Source organism: Netta rufina (assembly GCF_964035555.1).
Source record: "Netta rufina genome assembly, chromosome: 30".
Taxonomy (NCBI): Eukaryota; Metazoa; Chordata; class Aves; order Anseriformes; family Anatidae; genus Netta; species Netta rufina.
Window position 1 is genome coordinate 299471 of NC_140154.1, and position 24275 is coordinate 323745.

Here is a 24275-nt window from a genome sequence, read left to right on the forward strand (position 1 = left end):
TGTGGATTTTCCTGCATTTCCACGCAATGAAGTAAGGAAAGTGAAGCTGTTTTGGGGCAGGGTCTTAAAAAGTTTATGACAGACAGAGGCAGTGTTGTTCTCATGGTGCTTTGTTCTGACATTTTTGCTTTATTTCTGATTTAACATGGGGGGGATCTGCATTTGCAGGGGATATTATAAATGCTTCACCAGAGCAAAGTGGTCCTTTGCCAAATGAGAAAATTGCCGACGCTTTTTCAGCGTTCATAAACTCAGTTCTGTTTTGTGAAGGTCTTCAGTGTTCATTGCTTTTTTCCCCTTTTTTAAAGGTACAATTAAGCAGCAAACCAAGGCTTCCCAGCAGCGTCAGCCTGTGCTTCGTTTCCCAGCCACCTCCCAAGAGCCTGCACCCACCACCACTGCTGCTCAGTTTTCCCTTCCAACCTCTTCCCCACCTGTGTTTCTTCTGTACCTCTTTCTGCAGCGCTGCAGGTCCTGCAGCTTTCCCCAGCTTGCAATAAAACCCTTGCTAAAACTGTTTTCTGATGTCTCCAGCCCGTTCAAGCACCCCATGGGGATCCCACGTACCACTGGCCGGGGGGCTTTGAGGCAACCAGGTTCTGAGTTCCAGTTCAGCTCAGGTTTTCCCATTTTTCTCCAAATTCTTTGAGATTTAGGTAAAAGAGCAAACAGGATACACCTGCCTGACCCCATGAGGAGCCCATCCTGCACAGACCTGTGCCAGATGGGGTGTTGTAGGACACAATTAAAAATAAATGAATGACTATACGAAAGACAACTAGAACCATTCTGCTCTATTTCTATGGAAAATGGTACCAAAAAAATCCTCCCAGGGAGGAGAAACTGCTTGTTTTTTTTGTTTGTTTGTTTTTGTTTGTTTGTTTTTTGCTACAGATCAAGGGATATAAGTGACATTGCTCAAAAAAAAAAAAAAAAAATTCAAATCTTTCCCCAATCAGCTGGTTCATGACCAAGCTCCAAGGGACACAAATTTCCCTAAAATCAGCACTGCTCACTCCCCCATCACCTCCAAGACACCTGTAAAAATCTACAAAAAGCACCTGCAATTCCTCTGTCAGCAACACAGCCCTTCAAAAGACACGGGAGTGGCACAGTGAGACAAACGAGACTTTTATTGGATTATTTTCCCATTATGTTCAATGAGCAACAGAAAAACCAAGGCAAACAGCGCTGTGACGGGTGAAAGACGTCAATCGACAGCCACGATTTGCAGACAGGAACCACGAGACAGCGACACAGATTGATGGCATTCAAGTTTCACAGAATAAGCCATATGTAAATCAAATTCTTAAAAAAAAAAATCAAAATTTTGAACTGGCAAATAACACAGATTTGGTCAGATATTTTCTTTTCCTCCCCATTTTATTTACAACACTGAGCATTTCCAAACTAGATCATCTCTTACAAGAAAATAAATATATTATATTTCAGTTTCTCTGAAACAAAAATAATTTCTCTATTTCTACATGTAGCCTGCCAGGAGGAAAAAAAAAAAAAAAAAAAAAGGGAAAAAAAAAAAGTCAGCATCTTATTTATTACCTTTATTCTCCCCCCTTTCCCCCCGAGAGCTTTCCGTGCATTTTATTTTGGGGAATTTTTTCACAAGGGCCCACGGGAGGTCGGAGCTTTGCTTTTTACATTGCTGGCTTGGCAAGCCTTCCTCCTCCTCCTTGCACCCCTGGGTGCTTTTAAAGCATCATCCTGTAAAAAAGCAGCTCTCGCACCTCACACATTGCCCCGGGGAGCTGTTTTAAGGCACCAAAGATGAGGATAACACCCAGCACCCTTTCTGCATCAAGGGGAACGGGGTTTGCTGCCAACCAAAACATCATGGGTCATGTTAAGGAATTTTTTTTTTAATCCTAAAGCAACTCCTGGAATACCTTTGGGAGGGTTCTCCCCACCCCCTACAATTTTTCTCTGCACAAATCCTCTCAAAATATGGAGTAATCCACAGATTGATGGCGCATAGATGGGAGAGGCAGAAGCAGTGCTAGGACATGCAGCGGGCCCCAGGGGTGATTGCAATTTCATTATTAATGAGGCCTCATATTTTATTTTAAATATATATATATACATATAAAATAAAAAGAAAGAAAAAGACTAACCCTGTAAATAGGAGAAAAAAAAAAAAAAGGTTGAAATCCAGAAAATGATCGTGCGCCCCGCGCGAGGGCACGCTGAGGAAGCCTGGCTTGCTTTTTAAATAAGGAACCAGCAGAATTTTCCAGCAGCCCCGAGGCCATTGGCAGTGCAGACCCCGAGTGAGCCCGCTCTTGCGGAACAGCGGCCCCGCTTGCCTTCGGGCTGGTTTCTTTCTTGCTCTGCGAGGGAGCGCTGCCAGCTGCAGGAAACCGAGCGCGTGCAGAAAACAATCCCAGCCTCTGGCCCTGGTCCCTGGACCACAGGAGGGAACGGCTCTCTTCTCTTTAAATAGAGGCAGACAGAAAGAAAGCCATTGTCCCAAAGCTCGAGGGGCAACAATTCCTTGTTGGGGGCTGCTGGCGAGCAGCAAGCGGAGCCCAAGGGGTGCAGGAAGGCAGCGGGGCCGGGATGTGCATGGGTATTGCAGAGGAGCAGGCACCAGCTTTCATGCAAGCAGCTCGGTGAGAAGCCAGGCATTGCACCTTTTCCTTCCTCCAAGCTAATTTTATTTTCCCCTTCGAGAACTAAAGCAGTTCTCTCCCTCTGTCAACCACCATGCCATGCTGGCAGCCATCAGAGCACAGCCTGCAAAACCAAATCCATGCTTTTTTGCCCGACTTGCAGATGTACCGCTGGCATCCTTGGAGAGGAATTCTTTCCTCCGAGGAGCACCATTGTGTCGTTGGCCCTTGGGATTTGTGCAATGCACAGAAAGACCCCACGGAGCCATCCCATCAGATAAGATGGTGGCAGCAGCGCTCGTGCACCCATCCCAGCTGCTCTCATGGCACCAAGAGCCTGGAGCCAGTTTGGACAGGGATGGGACCACTCTATTTTTCTTTTTTTCCTCCTGGGTTCTCCTCTCTTTCCAGGCTCTGTGGCCTCCACAAAAGACCTTGACTTGAGCACACATGCCTGGGGTGTCACCACAGCCCAACAAGATAAAAAGAGCACAGGCACCATCCCTACTCAACAGCGTTTTCCTGCAAGGCAGCAGGGAGAGGAAAAAGGAAAAGGCATCTTCCCACTTTCCTCCTGCTTCATCCTGCCCTGTGGAGGAAAAGGCTCTTTGCAAAGAATGGGGCAAAACAGAGAGCCCTGGGGATGTAAAAGGGAGGAAAGCAGATGAAGCTGGCTGCTCCCACAACCATACAGTGTATGTGAAGTCCTGGGTTTTAAGAGCTCCCTTATATGAATTTACAGCCAGGGGACAAGAAGGTGGCATTTCTGCCATTTGCTGGATGGGTGCTGCAGCCTCCAGGCTGATGACAGAACCAAAGCAAAAATAAAAAAAAATAAAAATGCAAAACTGGAGCAAATCCTTTTCCTAAGCCTTAGCCCAGCTGCTCAGGTGATTTCCACGCTCCCTGCCATGGAGGGCATCCCTCTTGTACCAATAAGAGACATAAGAATGAATCAAGAACCCCAAACCAGACCAAAAACCTGGCAGTGACGAAGAAGAAAGCGGAGAATGTGTCAAAAATAACAGAAAAAAATTTCGTACATTCAGAGTTTATATTTGGAAAAAAAGGGAAAGGGGAGGGGGGGAGGATTAGATATAAAAAAAATAGATAGCACTGAATGATGAAGCGGTAGCCGTCCCTCTACCACTACAAAACCGCAACAACACACGCATGTACACACGGAGGCTGAACAACACCGAACTCCCACGGACTGCAATGTGCACCTCAGTTTGCTGGTCTAGAGATACTGAATGCCTGAAGCACACCAAGGATAACAGGAAATGTCTTGAAAATGGCTTTAATGGGAATCCTGCTACTCGGAGGAGAAAACCAGGGAGGGCTTGTGCTCACTTGTTTCCTTTCCTCCATGTGAAACAGCGGTTTGTCCTCGCTTCTGCGCTGGCTCATCCCTGAGTCACGTTCTCACTCCTCTCCTTCAAAGCCAAGATCCCTAAAGAGGAAAACTGGGGAAAAAAAAAAAAAAAGAGAGACCATCCCCAAGGAGAGAACCAGTCAGCATGCATAGACTCACAGAACAGAATCACAGAATTGTCTAGGCTGGAAAAGACCTGCAGGATCACCAAGTACAACCATCACCCTGCCCTACCAAGTCCCATCACTAAAACACATCCCTCAGTGCTGCATCCACACCTCTGAAATATTCCGTCACGTGCACCGTGCAATCCTTTTACCTCTTTCCTCCTCGGATTCAGAGTTTTTCTGTGTTCATGGTAAGAGCCTTCCATACGGTTGTTTTCGACATTTCATCTGAGATGTTAATCTCAGAGGGGTCAGTCCTGCAATACATATTTTAGATAGCAATCACTGTGCTAACAGGAACCAAAGCCACCAACTGCATCAGCAAGGAGAATGGGGTGACCCAAAGCACTGAAGACCAGCACAAGCATGTGAGGTTTCACTGGTGATGAGTCTGGGGAAGCAAGCTTGAATGCTGTAGAGCAACAGCTCTGTGCAATTCTCTTGCAAGTGTTTAGCCCTGGCCTGGCCTCCCACTGCTGGCACAGGTCATGCCTGCAACTCTTCATTTCTAAGCACAAGGATCTCCAGCTGCTGCAGACACACTGATGAGGCAAGTTTTTGGGGTCAAGCATGAGTCGTGCAGTTACTCTGCTCAGAGCCCTGCGATCCCTTCCTGCAGCTCTGCCCAGAAACCTGATTTTCACACCAAGCTGACTGTTGGGTTCTAAGGGATGCTCAGCAAAGATGCAAGCAGAGCAAGTTGTGCCAAACCCCTACAAACTACTCTTGCTGGGGGTCCTGGCACTTGGTGGGGCTTTACCTGTCACTGTTGTTCTGCTTTGGGACATCCAGGTAGCTGGTCTTCACCAGGTTCAGCTGGACTGAATTTGCAGCAGCAGCTTCCATCATCTTCTGAGACTCCTGGCATCAAAGGGACATATCACCTGTTCTGCCTTTGAGCAAAGGGCAGATAAACTAAAACCCCATACAGCCATCATGTGCTGCCCCCTCCTTCTGATTCCTGTCAGTTTTAGCTGTTGGTGGAGCAGGATAAAAAACTTCCACTGCAAACATTTTTGGAGGTTAAACACCCACTATGAGAAAATATTTGAAATACATAATAATAATAATAATAATAACAACAAACAACAACTTTCTTTGAAAAGACATTTTAAAATTATGTCTGTTCTAGTGGTAAGCTCACTGCTAACTTGGGGAAAAAAAGTGGTTGCGATGTGGGATCCAGGCTACTGGGATCTCCTGTTTAGTTCTGATCTTTCCCAACTTTTAACAAATGGCTGCGATAGAAATGGGCAACCTCACAACTCCAGGGATACGTCCAACCCCAAGCACATAGTAAGTGTTACCTCTTCTTCTTTGGCTTCATTTTTGGCATCATCCAACTTCTTCTTCTTGCTTTCTGGCATAAGGTCATCCAGCCAGCTGAGCTCTCGCTTTGAGAAGCAGAAATCCATGACTTTCCGGACAAAAACGAGAGCCAAAACCTTCACAAAAAAAAAAAAAAAAAAAAAAAGGAAGATGCAGTGAGGCCAGAGGCAGTGCTACGTCCCACTGCAAACATCCCACTGAGAAGCACCTCCTACCATCATGGGAAAGACGATGGCAGCCCGGGAAGCCTTGATGACCCAGAGCAGGACGAGGCAGGTCAGCTGGATCAGGGTGAAGAGATGCACCTTCCGCAAGGGCACGTGCCGCAGGTAGATGAAATCTGGCTGGTGTTTCGCCGGCATCCCAAACAGCTTCAAGCGATCGAAGAACTGCAGAATAACAGGGAGAAGTTGCCACCTTGGGGCTGCAGAATGGTGCTGGCCTGGCTGAAATCTGTAGGGATTTTTCAGGCTCTCAGTTACAATGAGGAAGCATTGATCCCACCACCTTCCTCCTGGGAGCTGCACCCGTTTTCCCTTAGCTCTGTCTGTAAATCAGCTTGCCCACCAGCAGAGCTGTCCACCAAATTGCAGTTATTCCTGATTATTCTATAATTATCATTTCTTCGCTCCCCCAGCAAGGATTTCCAGCAGTGGGAGAAATTTCCTCCCATTTGCACTGAATTCCCCCATTTTCACATCACTGAACGCTGACCTGCCCTAACACCATGAAACAGCACTGAACCCGCCTGGTCCTCCAAGCCCCACAGACCTCTTGTGCCTCCACCGATTTCTTTGTTATACAAAATATTTTCATTGCCTGCTTTTGAAGAGGCTTTTCCCAAGCCACTGACTATCAGATTTTTTTTTTTTTTTTCTGCTTCTATTAAGAGGAAATAGCAGGGAGCAGACATGCTGCATGCTATGAAAGTCCACACCTGGATTCCTCTGAGCGATGATACACCCATGTAGAGAAAGACACCGTACAGCACAGGCATTGGTATAAACTGCAAAGAAAAGACAGTAATTCTAAATAAAATAATTACATTTTCAAATAAATTTAAATTTAGTTTAATTTAAATTTCAAATTTAATTGCATTTTCATTACCACTTCATTCTACAGGCACTACAGAAAGTTTCCTAAAGCTTTCCAGTTTCCACAGGGTTGGAGATGCTTTAAATTTTATCCATTAGACATTTTGCGCATTTGCCTGTGAGTTCTCTGCTTTAGGCTGAACTTTTGAGCTACATTTCATCGAAATAATCCTATTTTCCAGAAAGGTTGGGGAAAATAGGTGATTTCACCCATGCTACCATATGCTGCGTTCTGAGATGGCAGAAAAACAGTTCTACATATTCGTGTGGCAACACACAAATGCAACGTGCCTCCTTTTAGCCTAGAGATGAGATTACTTTGTGGGAGGAACGTGCAAAGGATGACTGCAGCGTGTTTAGCTACGGGAATGGCAGTTCTGAGGCATTTGGGGTGCAAACTGCAATTAATAAGCTTGCTGCCTGATTGAAAGAGAGCAGATGTAGTGGTCTGGATAGGCTAGATTGTAGCCCATAAACACAGGCAAGCCCAAAAAATAAAGCAGTGATGTGGCTTGATGCCCTCAAGCACACCAGACCAAGGTCTGCAGGGCTGGAAAGCCTAATGGGAGCTGGTTCGACCATGGGGCATGCCCCAAGGTTTAGGATCACCTCCTCCTGTACCCCACAGCTACTCAGGCCTAGAGAGAAAGGACTGGTTTTGGTTTTGTATAATCTCCAAAAAATACAAATAAAAAATCAAGGCTATTGGGTGTTTTGCATTTTCCTCCTACCTTTAATACAGTGGTCAAGAAGACGGAGCAGCCCATGAGCACAAAGATCATCAAGCCAGTGACTCTCTGCTCTCGTATCCCCAAAAACCTGGGTTGTTCTCCCGGAGCTGAGCAGCCAGACTCAAGTTTGAGGCTATTCACGTGGGTGATGGACAGGACGGTTGCAGCCACAAACCACGGCAGGCCCATGACAGAGCACACCCCGAGCATCACAGCCACCATGAAAAGGTCCAGGTGGTACCCGCATCCTTTCTGCGGGAGTGAAACAAGAATCAGAGCACCCCACGGCACAAGAGCAAGGACAGTGTGGACAGCCCAAACCCTGCTGGAGCTGAAGTCAATTTTTACAAAATTAAAAAAAAAAAAAAAAACAACTAAGGATGTATCCACTCTTTGAACAAGCACTTTGCACGAAAATCTGGCCAGACAAAGTAATTTGTGGCTTTTTTTTTTTTTTTTGTACAACTCCTACCTCTTCAAGAAATACTGACTTTTTTTTCCATTCATAAAAAAGTCACACTTGCAAGCAAGATGTGACTCTGAGTTATCCCTGGCAGCGCGTCAAAACGATTCATTCCCCCAAGCATCTGCTGACATTTTAAAACAAAAAAGCTCTTCTGTATTGCTCTAAGGTTAATTTGCTGCTCTGAAAGATTCCTTGTCCAGCTTCCCGTCTTTTGCACCCTGTGTCGTCACCAATGCAGGAGAGCACCCGTCAAGCAGAGTTCCATTATCCCAAGCCAATTTGCAAATTTGCTTCTGCAAAGCACTTGGAAAAGGAGCTGCTCCCCACACCTGCAGCCCAGAGTGGGTTGGGGATGGAGTCACCTCTTGCAGCCCCTTACCTTCAGCCTGTGCTCCTTCCTGTTCACGATAACAGCGGTGATCTGCTGGTCCATGAAGATCAAGATGGTGCAGAGCAGGGCTGGGATGAGCGCAGCCAGCACCGTCCACCAAGGGTTGGGTCCTATGGGGCTGATGAGCCACCCACGGTCATCTCTGGTGGGCTGTGACAAAGCAGGGACGTCAGCTTCATCTCCCAGCCCAGACACTTCGCTGGCTTTTGTTTTCCCCTCCATCACCTCAAGGTGTCCCCAGGGGCACAAGGTGAGGCCAGCTGTGCCAAGACACCCCATTACCTTGAACATATGGGGGACGTGGAGCTTCGGTGAGGGGATCCCAATCAGGAAGTCAATGAGCACCATGACGACGATGGTGAGGAAAACAGCAAAGTCACTTATGGTGGACCGTACCTGTGGCAAGAAAGCAGAGCAGAAAGGGTCATGGCACGAGACAGACAAATTAGGGACGTCAGCAGCATCACAGCTGGTTAACAAAATCCCACCACTCTGAGGACATGCAGCCAAACCCCTTGGTTAGAAACTGTTGCTGTGTTTGTCCCTGTAAGATCTGGTGTCAGACTTAAAAGAAAACAGTTTAATTAGGGGGAAAGGTTTGGGGTTTTTTTAACTGCCTTTTTTTTTTTTTAATTAAAATATTTGGAAACAGACACCTGCCACTACAGCCACTCTCACAGCCGCAATGGGAATAAGGCACTGAGGCATATTTGTTCCCTGTAAGGAAGAAATAATCTCTTTTTCTACAACAGCTTCTCATTGGAATCAGCTTTTCCCTAATGCAAAGATGGTGAGGGGAGGAAAAAAAATACAAACAAACAAACCAAACACAAACAACCTCTGGAGGACCTGATTTCCCACTGCCTGAGTGCAAATTTGCTCCGGGACAGGTCATAAGGTAGGTGGGATCCCTGTTCCACCATCTTCTACCTACTCTGGTTGGGAAATAGCGGCTGGTTTTAAACATCTTCAAGGAGCTTGACAGGACAAAGGTGGAGAAGAAGAGGATGCAGGACCAGAAGAGGACATTGGGCGTATAGGGGCCGTTGTGTCCACAGGCGGGTCCGTGAAATTCTCCATGCAAATGTCGACATTCCTGGAGAAACAGAGCATCAGGACACAACGGCAGTGCACATGCTGCAGGGAAACCTTGGATAACTGGGGGAAGGGTTAAGGATTTGGGCCCAAGATCCACGATTTTGTACCTACTGCTGCCAAGAGAGATTTGTATTTAATGAGCAGCAGCAGCAGCTTAACGAGTGACACGTCAAACTACACGGAGGGGAAATGCAGAGATGTGATGGGACACCATGCCACAGGCCCATGGCACATCCTCCACCTGAACAGGAGGTAACTGTGGCTGAAAAAGACACCACAGGGGAAGGACACATCCAGAAGAGGACGCTGGAAACTCTCGGGGATAGAGAAAGAGGGAGCAGGGAAGGAGGGCTACGACCACCGTGGTAGGAAAGACACAAATTGTCCCTTCCCAGGGGAGGACTCACAGAATCTGGCCAAAAGGGGCTGAAGATGTCCATGAGAGCCTCCATCCTATGCCTGGGCTCTGCTTCCAGCACCAGCAGCCCGGGAGGCTGCTCAGACATGCAAATTTATGCACGTACTTACAGACAGCGCTGAATAAGAAACCAGGGCCTGGAGTTATTAAGGACCAATTAAAGAACCAATTACTACCTTCAAGCATGAACTTAAGTCCTCCAGCATCTACAACATTCAAACCACCCACTTAACCTCGCTCCCAGCCAGAAGTACTGTCCTGCAGAGGGCTGAGGATGACAGTTATCACCCACGATGCTGGTAACAAGGCGGACTCCCCATCCCAGGGCAGACCACGCGTCTTGCACTTAAGGACTGATTTTTCAGAGCAGCCCCAGCACGGTTTGAAGCATGCCATCACCCGGAGGGCGCAGACTTTCGCACCACATCAGCGCCCACGGGAGGGTGCTTGCAGGGACGCGCACACCCCGCGGCACAAGGAAACGGCAGCCAGGGACTTACGGTCACCGTGAGGTTTCCCCAGGCGATGGCAGACACGTTGATCTTGTTGCTCTCCCAAAAGCGCAGGGTCTCGTTGCTGGGATGGGTCGGCGCCTCACACTTACAGCTGGGAGGAGAAAAGCCAAGGGCAAGGGTAAGGCGACGGAGGTGCAGCCCTAAGCTCCTTCCGAGGAGCGTTTTAGGCCAAAAAACCCACTAGTAGATGGTGAGGAAGTCAAGCTTGCTGTGCATGTGCACAGGGTAGGTCTCTCCCAGGCAGATCAGCTTCTCCAGAGCCTCGTAGATGAAGATGATGCAGATGAGGGCAGCGAAGGCTTCTTCGGTGAAGCGGGTGATGTAGCACACCAAGCAGCTGGCATCCGTGGCCACCAGCACCACGCAGAGGAAGGCGGTCCACAGCCCTATGCACGTCCTCAGGGAGAGGTAGGAGAGTGCATAGTCCCTGGGAAAACAAAATAAAGCAAAGGGTGGGAAGCCCAGCAGGAAGCTCCAAGACGTGCCATCCTTCGGGGAAAATCCGGAGCTGTTTCGGAACGTGTCGAGCCTGTGGATGGTGAACGCGGTTTCCATGTACTACTACAGACAGCCTCGGGGCTGCAGTGCAGGGTGTGGGCCCACAAGAGGAGAGGCCCATTAGATAATTATCATTATTTAGCAATTATGCTGTGTTAACGCCTTGGAGGCTAATTGAGGTCAGGTGCTTACTGGGGAAGGCGCTGTTCTCACCCATCACCCCATGCCCGAGCACAGAAACCAGCTGGCTTGGCACCCAGGCACTTGCTACCAGCACGGTGGGGCTTAATAATAGAAGTGACTAATTACAGCAAGGGTGGTTAATCAAAGTCATCACAACAAAGGGCTGTCATGGAAAATATGCATTTCACATGAAAAGCTCCTACTTTCTCAATAATATCATCAAAACTCAAAATGTTTCAGCAAAAAGGAAAACTATTTGGATATTTGGGCAACATATATTTATTCCCACTTCCAGCAAAAAGCAGGCTAAAAAGTGCTTAGCTTTGTGCTGGGAGCAAAGTAAATCTTCCTACTCCCAAACCAGCGTGATTTGTCTCCTTTCCCTCATGCATCCCATCTTGGTCATCCTCATTCTTGTGGTTTCTCCTCCTCATGCTTCGATTTAACTCTGCAAACCCTTTAGTCCTCCAGAGGCCAATTGCTCTTGCACCATCACTAACGAAAGCAGGAGCACACACTGTACACGACACAGAAATTAATTTCAATCTTACAACCACCTCTATGAAAAATAACCAAAAAAAAAAAAACACATCTTTTTGCTATCACTGCACCTCCTTACTTGCAGAACTTGTAGAGGATCTTCTCAAACACGAGGACAGGGCCGGTGCTGCCGAGAATGGTGAGAGGTTGGCCGGCAAAGAGGGAATAGACCACACCAGTCATGGATGCGCCCAGTAATGACTCCATGGCACTCTGGCCAGGGAAGAGAGGAGCAAATAAATCATGTGAGCAGAGCTGCAGCAAAGACTTTTTCATAGAACAGGTTGGAAAAAGACTTTCAAGATCATCAAGTCCAACCATCAACGTGACCTGATGAGTCCCATCACTAACCCACGTCCCTCAGTGCCACATCCATGCACATTTCTTAAATACCCCTCCGTGCTACCCCACGGAGGAGAGGCACTCACTATGTGGCCATCGGTCGCCTCCCCCAGCAGCCCCCCGAAGGTGATGACAGGGGACATGCAGGCACAGTAGAGGAAGAGGAAGGATGCCAGACACTGCAGGCTCAGAGCATCCCGAAAGTCACTCCAGAACCATGGGACTTTTCGCTTCACATCCAGGATCAGACCTCCAAAGAGCCTGGAGGAAGGACAAAGAAATAGGCTGTTGTCCTGGCAGACCACAGTGAATTTTCTTTGCTGCAGAAAGGCAATCACTAGCACAGAGTAACTTCCATTGCTAAAAAGCAGTGTCTTTCTCCCAGTTTACACCCGGTAGGAACTGGGACACACACAAAAAACACCCTCCAACAACAAAAAAGAGCTAACCTGACACCCCATCCTCTGTTATTGCAACAGCCCCACACGTGCAACGATGCTGTGGCTCAGCCCAGCTGCCCCAGGCCCCCCAGCTGCCTGGCCCAGGGACCCAAGTAGGTAACACGGAGCCCCTTTACTGCAGCAACTAACCCCAAAAAACACTAGAAGGGAAGGTGCATGCTCAGTTTTTAGAGGAAAAAAAAAAATGATAACATTAAAGCTCACACCTTCCTGTTCGCTCTAGTTCAGGGCCACTGTGTTTTTCTGGCTTTCTATGAGAAGCGCTGTCATCAAGAAGTCCCGGCGTCTTCCTTTTTTTCTGTCAAAAAGGAAACAGAGATACGTATTTCTTTGTAAGCCTCCTGCCCGTCCCCCTCACACCTCCCTCCACCACGGCACCCACCTGTGAAGGGAGATTTTTGGGGGGCTCGATTCGGATCGATGGATCCCACTCTCCCGGCGGCAAGACCGTGACCTGATCCAGGAACTCGTCGATGCCAGCCACGAGGTCTGCCCGGTTCTTGGCTTTATAGGCAACGTCATGGAAAACCTGTCGACAGGAGACAACAGCTCGGATGTCCTAACCAGTGCAATAAGCTCTTAGCTAAACGCAAGATAATTTCCCCCAAATTTCATCAAAAGGAACAATCTGATGCGTTTGTGGCCATCTCCTCCACAGGGATCCCGTCCCTCACAGCACTCCACAGCTTTTTGCTTAAAAAGGAGAGGTTTTGCTTGCCCTGGCAATGCCTGGACAGCATGTTGGGGATCCCAGGGAGAAGGAGAAGGATGAGGTGCAGGTCCCGGGTGGGATTTCAGGCTCTGGGACATGGGGTGATGTAGAGCCAAGAGTTTGCTTTGGAAGCAAACAAGGGGTGAGTTATCTGGAGAGCTGTGGACAGCTGGGAAAGCAAATGTGCTTCTTCACTACAGTGCAGAAGGGGAGAGAGGAAGATAACTAAAAAAGACCCAGAGATCTCTCTTATCTCATCACACCTCATCCGTCATGAGAGTAGCCATGGACCTGCCAATCTCGTGGTACTGATGGGCTTTTCCTTCTGGTCCCAGCAAAATAAACAGGAACCTGGGCAAGAAAAACAGAAGGAGAGAGAAGAACATGCCCTTGCTTAGAGAGTGCTCAGAGAAATTGCCATGAGCACCCAGCCCAGAATGCAGCTTGAGATGGGGAATGCACGCTCACCGCCTCCGGCAATGAATATGAAATTCATCAAAACTTGCTAACTGGATTTTTGGGCTGACTCTCATCAAAGATAGCCAATGCATTTTTTTTAATGTTTGGGTTGATGTTCATTAAAATTGAGGAATGCATTTAAAAGCTGTGGTAGGGAAGGGAGAAGCAAAGGTGAGGAGTGACAGATGTGGGAAATGTGCTTGTGGAGTCGCTCCTGCTGGCCCCATTTCCTTGGGATGAAATTTGATGTTTTGTTTGTTGTTGGTTTTTTTTGTTTTTTTTTTTGTTATTTCTAAATAAAAACCTTGGGCATTCGGACCTGGTTGGGATGGGAACTTCTGTCATGCCTGAGAGGAGGACCGCCGGGGTCAGGCGGGCAAATGCCATGATGGGCTGGTGAAGGAAATCCAGCTCTCCTACGAGCACGTTTGCTGCTTCAGCCCCAATAGGAATTTTCTTCATGAAGTGCAGCTCAGCCTGGACACAACAAGCGATTTTCAGGCAATTACCCCAAAATGAAAGCCCACAGCAATCTGCTGCATGTGCTGCAGCCAAGTTTGCAAGAGCAAAGCCAGCCCTAAAGGCATAAGAAAGCTCCAGGTATCTCACCTTGCTTAAATCCATTGGGCTGGTGTCATGGTTCACCCCATTTTTAGCTTCTATGGTGGTGGGAGGAGTATGGGGGGTGAGTGTTTGGGCTGGCAGGAAAAAGAAAGACACTCAGAAAGACAGACAAGGAGCAACTGGGACGCTTCTCCTCAGTCAGGGCAAGTCTAATGGGGCCAAAGCCCTGCAGAAACCTTCACCTGGTGCCAAAGCCCCGCAGAAGCTTTCACCTGGTGCCAGACCCTGCAGAAACCTTCTCCCGGTGCCAAAGCCCTGCAGGAGCCCTCACCTGGCTTGTCGAGGGGGTGCAGGTCTGGCTGCCTCTTGCTCACGTCGGCAAACGAGCGGACGATGGGGAGGAGGTTGTTTCTCTTCTTCTCGTTCTGATGGTGGTGCTTCTTCAGGAGGACTTCTCGGACTTTCTCCCGCATGCTCTCGTCAAATTCGCTGGACTGGTTTTGCTGGTCCAGGATCATATCTGAGGGTGGAAAGGGAAATGAAGCCACCAAAGGAGAAACCCCCAAATCCCGGGGGGAATGCAGGAGAGCCTAGCATAGGCACAGCCCTGCTTAGTGAGACATTTTAATACAGTTGAGTCTTTGCAATGAAAGCAAGAATTTTCTTTTGCTACAACCCATCATCAAAGTGCTTATTCATCACTCAGCTAAGATCGTTATTTCTCATTCTAAATAATGCAATTTCCTTGCCCGATCTGGCCTTTCTGTATTACTCCACACATTTAACCAAATTATAAGCAATCTATAGCGCAGACTTTCCCTGAGTTCCCCTGGCCAATTGACTGTAATTTGCTGAGCCCAGGGAGAAATGTGCTAAGAATGGCGCTGACTTCACCAGCTCTTGAAAAGGTTGAATGGAGACCTGCCAGTCAAGGATAATTTCTCCAAAGCTGTTTTTTCAATTAACTTCAATTATCTTCCCCACGGAAACACACTGCTTGGTCATCTGCCAGATAAACTCTGCCTTTAAAGCTCCTAAATCCTGGATGTTAAGGCAAAAGAAAAAAAGAAAAAAAAGAATGAGAGGAAATGGCTTGTAATATATAGTTTATTTAAAGAGGTTCAGCTCTCAGACAGACTCTGTATTTCTAAGAGCAGACTGCTAAGCCCTTGTGCACACACCCTTTTTGGCTCGAGAACATTCTCTAATTGTTTCTGTAGCCCCACAGATTGCTTTCAAAAGGATCCCCTATCGGAAGAAAAAGCTGGTGCGACTGCCACACGCTCAGGCTGCAGCTGGGCCGAGGCAGCACAGTCCCGCACCCAAAAAAATCCTTCCAGACTCAAAAAAGCAATGGGATTTCTGGAAGAGAGGACGTGCCACTGGGTGAGGTTTGGGTCAGAGGCAGGCGGGTGCTACCTGCAATCTCCTCGGTGCTGTTGGCGCACATGTCCAGCAGCACCGTGCCTTTGATGATGCAGTTCCTCAGCTCGAAGAGGCTGTGCAAGGAGAGCGTGGCCACGTAGGGCTTGCTCCAGCGCTCGCCGCCGTCTTCCACGTCCTCCTCAAACTTCAGCCACCTGCAGACATCACCCAGCATCAGCCCCATTGCAAGAAAATAGCCCCGCTCGGCAAGCCCTGCTTTAACAGAGCTGAGGGGTGGCAGGAGGAGAAAGTTCCTCGCATCGGCACCCCAAGCTGCAAGCTTCGTGCCCTGGCAAGCAGAGCCCGTGCGTGCTGCCAGCATGGGGACTGCTCTCCCAGCTGCAGGATGGGATTTACCTTGCCGTTTCCTTCCACTCTGCATCTTCACGCTCCTTCACGCAGATCTCGTCCAGCTCGGTGAATAAGTCGTGGGGGACGTGCTGCTCATCCTCCTCGGTGCTGAGGATGAACTGCACCCGCTGGGACGGGGTGTCTGGGAGAAGACAAAGCCGCATCCCATTACTGGGCCTGAACTGTGCAGTGAGCATTGGACCAGCACCAGTTCAGCCCTGAACACTGGGGCTGGTCCCTGTGCCCTGCATCTGCCCAGGCTGGGCATGCACACAGCCGTGGGAAGCATCTCTTCCACCTCCCCATAAGGAGGGGCTGCCTGACTTCCCCACATTTCCATTTTTAAAGCCAGAATCATTAAGGAAGGCGAGCCTAAATTTGCTACGCATTTAACTGCCTAAACAAACAAACAAACAAACAAATCCTGGGAGAAGTTTGGAAAAAGAGGGCCTTGCTAAATAACGCAGTTTTCCCTCAAAATAGCAGCTAGCCACTCAAACCAGCCACACTTGCCCAGGAGACATTTAGCAAATGTGGGACTTACAGTGGTAGCCCTGGTCCTCAGGGGCTGCCCCCTTGGCCCGCTCCCGTTTCCGATGCTTCTGGCTGCGGGGCCGGTGGTGCCGGTGGCTTTGCCTCACCAGGGGCATCTGCACACCCACGTACAGGGTCCGGTGGCCTGCGGGAAAGCAGCATTGGCATCACTTTTGTCAGCACAATGACAGTCAATGCTCATCCTTTCTTCAGAGACCATCTTACTTCGGCTTTGCAACAACAGACCAAACAAAGCGACGGCTCCGGGTTATCTAAAATGCCCCTGAAGCATTGAACCTTTTCCCAAACTCCTGCTTCGCCTGGACAGCACTCAGACTTGCTCATTAAGCGGCGACCAAATGTAATTATTTTTAAAATCTCTGTATGGCGCAAGGCGGCGGGAGGAGATCAGATCAACCCCATGATAATGAGCTCCGGAACAATAAGGGAAAAAAAAACTGCAGCCCTGTGTCTGCAGCCGTCAAATTATTCTCCTGACCTCGCCAAGCCAGGAGCAGCCTCGGCGAGAAAACGAGCCGTGAATCATCTCACCCCGTGGCTGCAGCTCACGCCGTGGCCTCCGCGGGGGCTTTTTCCCTCCGTTTTAAAAGTTACAGGAAAATCATGAAAACCAACTGTGCTCCTTGATGAAGAGGCACGGCAGGTTTTGCTGCACGCAACACGACACAGAGCAAGGGATGGCTTAGGGGCTACAGGCAATGGAAAAATGACCTGGGCTGGGGGTCAGCAGGGGCTCGGCAGGGTCTCACCTTCGAGCTCCTCCTTCTCATAGTGAATATTGACAACGTTGCTTGTTCCCCCCTGGTCGACCACTGCCTCTTCATCAGGTCTCTGTTGGGCAAGGAGAAGAAGGTCAGTGGGGCTGGGGACACGGAGCTCCCGTACATCCTCCCAGCTGATCTAATGTGGGCTTGCAGGAGGCAGCCCCGCAGCCAGAGGCCAAATAAAACAGCTCACAGGACTGCTTATTTTTTGTAAGAATTGAAGCTGGAAGTATTTGCTGCAGGGAGAGAGGGCAGAGCACTTCAGACCCACACCCCCCAAAAAAAAACAAACAACACCTCTCCCGCCTTGTTTGTGCAGCTCCTTTGCAACTTTCAAGAATAAATAAATAAACAGAATTTTCCAAATCGTGGAAAAAAAAAAAAAAGCACTTTGCACGGCAGTGATTTTCAGTCTGAAAATACCAGTTGGCTACATGCTGCTGTGCTGGAGATACCTGCAGGACTCACTAGATGGCAGCTGGCCACAGGACATCGCCTATGCATTGCCCAAATGAGTGCCCTTGAGTTTTCGCTGGTTTCCAAATTATTCTGTTATTAAAGGCACAAGGGGGCTGTCAAAGGCTGGGGAGGATTGAATCGCCGAGGTTCACGTTCACAAGCTCCCTGCTGACATCACAGCAACCAAAAGCTTTTTGTCTGTTCAAACCCAAAAATAAATATCTGTGGGTTTTGTTTGGTTGGTTGGTTTGGTTTGTTTTTGGTTTTTTTTTTTGGGGGGGAGAAGGGTATTTGTTTGTTTGTTTGTTTGTTTGTTTTGATTTTGAGCACCCAGTTGCTTGGTTCCTGAAAGTCTGAACAAGAGCGAGAACTGGGGAAACCGGCTGAGCTGTTCTATGAAACTCAAGAAGCAAGAGGTTCACCATCCACTCAGAAACAGCCCGAACCAGCCCAAATTCTGCAATGTTCAAGCAAAACACAAAATGCCACATTCGCCTGTGCTGCCCATTGTAGCAATAATGACACAGCAACCTCGAGGACTTGTTCAATAAATAAGTAAATTATAAATAAATAAATAAATCGCTCCTTATCGCTTAAGCTGCTGACACTAATCTGAAATCTGCCCTTTTTCCCCCAGAACAGTGTTCCCTCCTGGCCAAAGCAGCACGCTGGTGGCGCCCACGCACCCCGGTGGCTGCGTTATCACGCGCTGGTGGCTTTGCCATCCTCCGCCTGGTGACAGCCTCTGCCACCCTCCGTCCCCTCTTAGCAACGCGTCCGGCTCCCCCCAGTCCGGGTTGCAGAAAAACAACCTCGGGAGAAGCGTGGGGTGAAAGGCCTTCGGGAAATCACCTCAAATTTGCAAGCCTGAGTGGGCGCTGTCGGGAGGCAGAACAAACAGAGCGACCTGCGGGCCGCAGTTTCCAGATGCTGGCAGAAAGCTGTCTGCTCCCTCACAAAGCCTTTTGCCCCCATGAACCCAAAAGGTGATGCCAAACCTACCCCCGGACCTCTCGCCCCGGTGCCAACCATCTCCCCCTGGCATGCCGGCTCTGGTTTTTGGGGAGTTTTCATGTTTTTGGGTGGGAGGCGCCTCTCGGCCGAGGCCTCGCCATCCTACCTGCAGCTCATCCAGAAGAGTCACGTCCAGCCTGCCGCGCTCCCGTTCGGCCTCACGTTGGTCACCGGCTTTCCATTGAGCCTTTGGGCCATGCATGGGGCCCGATTCTCCCGGGACATCCGAGCGGATCCCGCACCTTCTCGCCAGGAGGGCCCCAGCGCCACGGGCGTCACCAGAGGCACAAACACCAACGGCCCTTCCAGAACCAGAACCCCCAGGGCAGATCCCGGCAGGTATTTAAACCCTCACACCCCGAGACTGGGAGATGCCAACAAAACTCCTGTTCCCACCAACGCTCGCACCACTACCACACCACCAGCCCCTGGGGCTGCTGCGAAATTCAGCTCTCGCATCCTATGTGGCCGGAGATACCTCAGCCAAGCGGCTGACAAAATTCCCTTGGGGGACAGGATTTGGCTGAGCCAAGGGCATCCGTGCCCAAAGTGCTCCCAGTTGAAGCCCATCTGTTAATATGTCTGGAAAAAGGAGCAGCAAGTTTGTGGACGTGCTGAAGGTCATCGGAGAGCGTTTGCCCATTGCCAGCGCAGCCAAAGCTCGTACTGAAATCAAGGGACAGGACGAACCCGGCTCCTCTTGGAGCAAAAACTGTTCCCAATGGAGTAAACAGAGTAAATGCCTTGTCCTGCTGGGCCAAGAGGCGTGTAACGTGCTTGGGTGTACGTAAAAGCATGAGCTGCTGAAATGCAAGTGAGGTGCAAACTGGTGGGAAAATAAATGCTGTGGGACAGTACTGATTTTTGTCAGCATTTCCTTCAAAAACCACAGCATTTCAAGAAGGTCTCGCTTTGGCGTGGCCTCCTTTCAGGCTTCTATTAGTTAAAAATCCTTATTAGTCAAAGCAAGTCCCAGCATGGCACTGAAACACAGAGCTTCGAAATGGCTCTTGGAGTACATGAAAGAAAAAAAAAAAAACTCTTCCAAATTTTAAAATAAAGTCTATGTTCCAACAGTAGGATTTCCTACCATGCAAGGACACAGCAAGGCAGAGCCCCTTGCAAAGTGCACCCTTCCCTCCCCATGCTCCTGCTGGTTTCTTCTCCCCAAAACTTGCTGCCCTGCCTTCCCGAGGGGTGAAATCATTTCCCGAGAAACCCTCACAAAGCGCAGGGCTGGGAGACGCATCCAGATAAGCAACGTTTTTACTCTTCTCGCTTCCCCTGCTCACATTGGCCAGCTGTCTCCAGCCCCACTTTATTTTCTGATCGGAGCTAATCCATCATTTCTATGATGCAAATTCGCTTGCTCCGATGAACTTCCTCCCTGGCGCCGCTCGGCACAAAGGTTAAGTGCCCGGCTTGCCCTGAAAGGTGACACGGGGTGTAAAATAACACGGAGAAGGAAGCTGACACCGAGGTCTAATCAGTTAAAATCCCATCATGACCCAAGCTCGAATCCCCACTGCTTTTTTATTATTTAGTGTTAATGCTTAAAGAGCAAATACAAGCACAAACTGGACAAGTGGGCACCTCCCTCTGCCAAAAAGTCCCAGGTTCTGCTGGGTCTGTGGCAGGATGCTCTGAGCATCCCATCGCCCTTCCCTGCCCATTGCAGCATCCCCAAAATCACTGTAAGCCTTGCACAGAGATGCTATCAAAGCCAATGGCCCTAATCAAAACTCTCTGGGACCCAGTTAGGGCACCTGAATGGGCCCCGAGGGGTTATCTCACTGGGGACACTGGAGGATTTAATGGTTTAGGAAAGCATTGGCAGTGTGGAGCCGTGGGATGGGACCGTGGGATAGGGCAGGGCAGGAAGGAGAGGACCCGGGACGGGCACCAGCCCTTGCAGACGCTTCGCCCTCCCTCTCTGTCCTTCTCCACCACTGACAGGCGCCTGGAAAACATCAAATCATCGAAAATGAGCCGGGAAAGGGGACGCTGAGCTTTGCATGGCATGTCTGTGGGCTTCGGAGCAGCCAGAGTTGTTCCACTTCGCTATTTTCTAAGCAAAAAGCTCCGTCTGGCTGCTTCCTAGCTGGTTTTGTCGGGAAGCAATTACTGCTTGTAAAAATGAAATCAGAAATCACTGGAGCAAAGGAGGAAGGCTCGTTTTGACACAACTGCAGTGAACCCCTTAGTGCTGTGAGTTCAGCACACGCCTCTCCCCGTACCCACCTCAAAACTTCTCAAAATTATTGTTTTGCAGTGATTTTTTTTTGACCCAGCAGGAGAGAGAGGGCTTTTGGAGTGCCCTGCCTCAGTTTACCTGCCCCAGTGCAACCCCTCTGGTTGAGAAAGAAAAGTCTTTCCCCAGGGAAACTCTGGTGTAATTGAGGACTGGAAAAAGCTCAAAGACGAGGGTCAGGTCTAGCTTGGAGCCCTCCTGGTGCTGAGGAGCACCACAAGCACCGTGTGAGCAGGCAAAGCTCGCGTCCTGTCCCCCTGGTCCCACCACGTGCCAGCAGGACTGGCCAGCAGCCATGGGAGGGATGGGGTCCCTGCAGCTCCATGAGCCACGCCAGCTGAATGGACTTAATGATGCCCCAAATGTAATTAACGAGGCTGATCCCTGTGTTACTGCAGGATGAGGATGCCGCCTGCATGGAGCCGAAGCAGGGAGGGAGCTGGGGGATGCTCCGGTAGCTTTCCCTTTGCCGCCTCCATCCCACTGTCCCCATTTCCCCAGGGGTGAGGGAAGGTGAATTAATTCCCCCCCCTTGTCTGCCACCCAGAGCTTCTCCAGCGGGGCCTGGCCCTGTGTGAGGACTCGGGGCCACCACTCGTGGGGCACGGGGTCCCAGGGGTGCTCAGCAGCGAGGGGACGGGCGCTGCAGGGGGGGGCAGGAGGCGCTCCCCAGGGACCTCCTGGCCAGGATGATGCTAAAAGGGGGGTGGGAGGGGTGGGGGCCACCTCCCCGCTGCTCCCTGCCCGCACCCCAACACCAGGCACTTGGGGGGGACAATGGCAGAGCCCCCCGTTGGCTGCGTGGCACGGGGACAGTGGCCTTTGTCCCCCTCCGACGGGCTGCGGCCTCAAAGGGGGGGTCACAGCCAGGTGTGGGGGGGGGGACAAGGCGTGTGGGAGATGCCGCTGGCTGGGGCGCCCCCTCACTAAACACCTGGTGCCCCCCCAGCCCCCCTGCTGCCTCACACCCCCCTCGCACCCACCTTGAGCACCCACTTGTGGCCCCCCCGCCCCCCCCTTTCGGCCTTGCAGATGCTTCGCAGCCTCCCCTCGCACCCCTTCAGCAGCCTGCCCCCCCCCGAGCCCCATTTTCCAGATGCCCCCCCCCATTTACGGACTCCTCCTTTGCAGCCTGCTCCCCCCCCCCTCCTTGCAGACGCCCTCCCTCCCCCAAACCCCCCCCCCGAGCCCCCCCCTCCTCCCTCCGCCGGCAATGCCGCAGTGAGCAGCCACCGAGCATCCTCCGGCCGCACCGGGGGGGGGGGGTTTGATGTGTGCCCCCCCCCCCCCAGGGCCGCTGCCCCCCACCTGGTAGCTGAGGATCCCATCGGGCTCGTTGCTGCCGGCGGGCATGGCTGGGCCGGGGTCGGGGCTGGAGGACGGGGGGGGGATGGAAAAAGAAAGGGGGGGGGTCCCGGGCTCCCCCCGCGGCTCGGGGGCCAGGGGGGGCCGCAGCCGGCTGCAGCCCCGGTGCCGCTCACACCGGCTCCACCATCTCCCAGAGCCGGGGCCAAACCCCGCCCAGGGCCGGGAGGAGGAGGAGGAGGAGGAGGAGGAAGGAGGAGGCAGGGCCGGGGCTGGGGGGGTCCCAGGGGGTGGGGGGCAGCGCCCGGTGAGGGCCCCGCGGCCTCGATCCGGGAACAGCCCCCCCCAGGTCCCCCCAGCACGGCTCCGGCCCCAGCCCCAGGAGCCCCTTCGGGGTCTTTGAGGTCTCCCTCCAGCCCCCCCCGCAGCATCACCCCCCCCCAGCACCACCAGCAAGCCTCCTCCAGCATCACCCCCAGTCTCTCCCAGCATCACCCTCCCCCAGCATCACCCCCAGTCCTCCTCCATCACCCCCCCAGCATCACCCCCCCAGTATCACACCCCCCCAAGCATCACATCCCAGCATCACCCCCAAGCCCCCCAACAGGCATTTTGCAAAGTGCCAGCGAACATTAAAATGCTGCTTTTCCCCCAGCCTTTTGGGGCTCAGCTGCTAGAACTTCACATCCTCTACAACCCCAAAACATTTCGTATTTTCAAGAGAAACCAAGCACTAAAATACCCTCAAATCCTGCTCACGAGGGACCAGCCGCGAGGCTCGCCCTGCTGCAGGGATTGCCCCTCTTTCCCTTCCCATTAGCCCCATGTTTTTCCCCAGGAAAGGCCTGTGGCAAATCTTGCATTAAAGGCAAAAGCCCCTCCCAAATTCACCAGCCCAAGACATCGCTCTCAGTTTTCATACAGAAAACGCTTCAAATGACCGTGGTTTAAAGTTCTTTCATTGATTGGAAATGTACGTCCTGTGCTCCGTGTTCCAGTTTCAGACTCCCCGAATCCATGGCCAAACGAGACGGGATAAGGAAGCATTTCTCTTCCATTAATGGGAGATGACAACAGAGGGCTGGTCATTAATTAACAGCTGGTAATGATTTCCCATTCCTGCTGGTGGCACAGGGGGGTCCTGCTGCAGGTTGTGGGGCGATGATCCCCCTTCCCCTTATTGCTGATGGCAATTCCAGGAACGAGGGAGAGGCTGGGGACAGCCACAGTCATCACAGAGCTTCTTTCCTTCAAGAATATTTGTTATCACTTTAGGAAATGTAAATATTTCGTAACATTTGTGGGTGTTCGTACAGAGCTTGGGGTGCATGTGCACGCGCGTGTGTGTGTGTGCACGGGCATGGGTGCATGCACGTTGCCCCAGGCTCTCAGCCCCCTCTCCCTCCCCACATCCCAGGCTCCTCGAGGAGAAAACTCAACAAGTGAACATTTTCCACCCAACTCTGGTGTTCAGCTGCCTTTGGGCTGGCTTGGTTCTCACTGGGAAGCACTGGGGTCGCCTTCTTCAGCTGCTTCAAGCCTTGAAAACAAGAGCCGTGGGAGGATGCGCATATTCCTGTGCTTGCCCGACGCACACGCCCAGCAGCCAGAATTACAGCAGGTTTAATCCAGCACATCAAGCCTTGATTTTCCAATTTCTCCTTACTGGAAACTGCCATCATTCTGCTCCTGCCTTTTCAGAAATGACACCCACTGGAGCCCTGGTGAGCCGAACCTGGGGAAAAACAATAACACGCCGCCCACTCTCTGCAGCTAAAACAAACACCCTATACTTAAGGTTATTTAGGAAGCAGAGGCATGCTCATGCCAATGGAAAGTGTCGGATTAAAAAAAGAAGCTCCTGTGTCACTGTGGACCATCTGGCTGGGAGGGGGGTGACTAATTGCACCGCACAACGCGACATCTAAAAATATAACGAAGCCCGTCGAAGTCCACGCGGTGAAGTTAGTTGGTTGAATTTGGACAGCTCAAATGGCCTGAGTCACCAGGGATGGAGCGCAGGCGGAGCATCACGCCGAAATTCGGGGACGGGTGACCCCAAATGCGCCCAGTGTGATTTTTTGTGCCATTTCGGGCAATGCCACGCACAGACACACGCGTGGCTCATTTCAGAGCACAGCTCATGGAAACCAGTGTGCCACGACCGCTTTTACTCTTGAG

General features: G+C 50.8%; 1 protein-coding gene across 1 annotated transcript; it reads right to left on the bottom strand.

The window, feature by feature from the left end:
- Positions 1–4338: 4338 nt before the first annotated feature.
- SLC4A8 (solute carrier family 4 member 8) lies at positions 4339–22142 on the bottom strand (the record flags this gene model as incomplete). Its single annotated transcript, XM_084303588.1, has 24 exons — positions 4339–4426; positions 4930–5030; positions 5477–5614; positions 5714–5887; positions 6436–6504; positions 7324–7575; positions 8169–8330; positions 8463–8576; positions 9115–9276; positions 10197–10302; positions 10393–10638; positions 11512–11645; positions 11861–12035; positions 12442–12533; positions 12618–12764; positions 13211–13298; positions 13726–13883; positions 14016–14104; positions 14302–14490; positions 15390–15550; positions 15753–15888; positions 16291–16425; positions 17051–17132; positions 22098–22142. 24 exons carry the CDS (start codon positions 22140–22142, stop codon positions 4339–4341), a joined length of 3243 nt encoding a protein of 1080 aa, XP_084159714.1.
- Positions 22143–24275: the final 2133 nt, after the last annotated feature.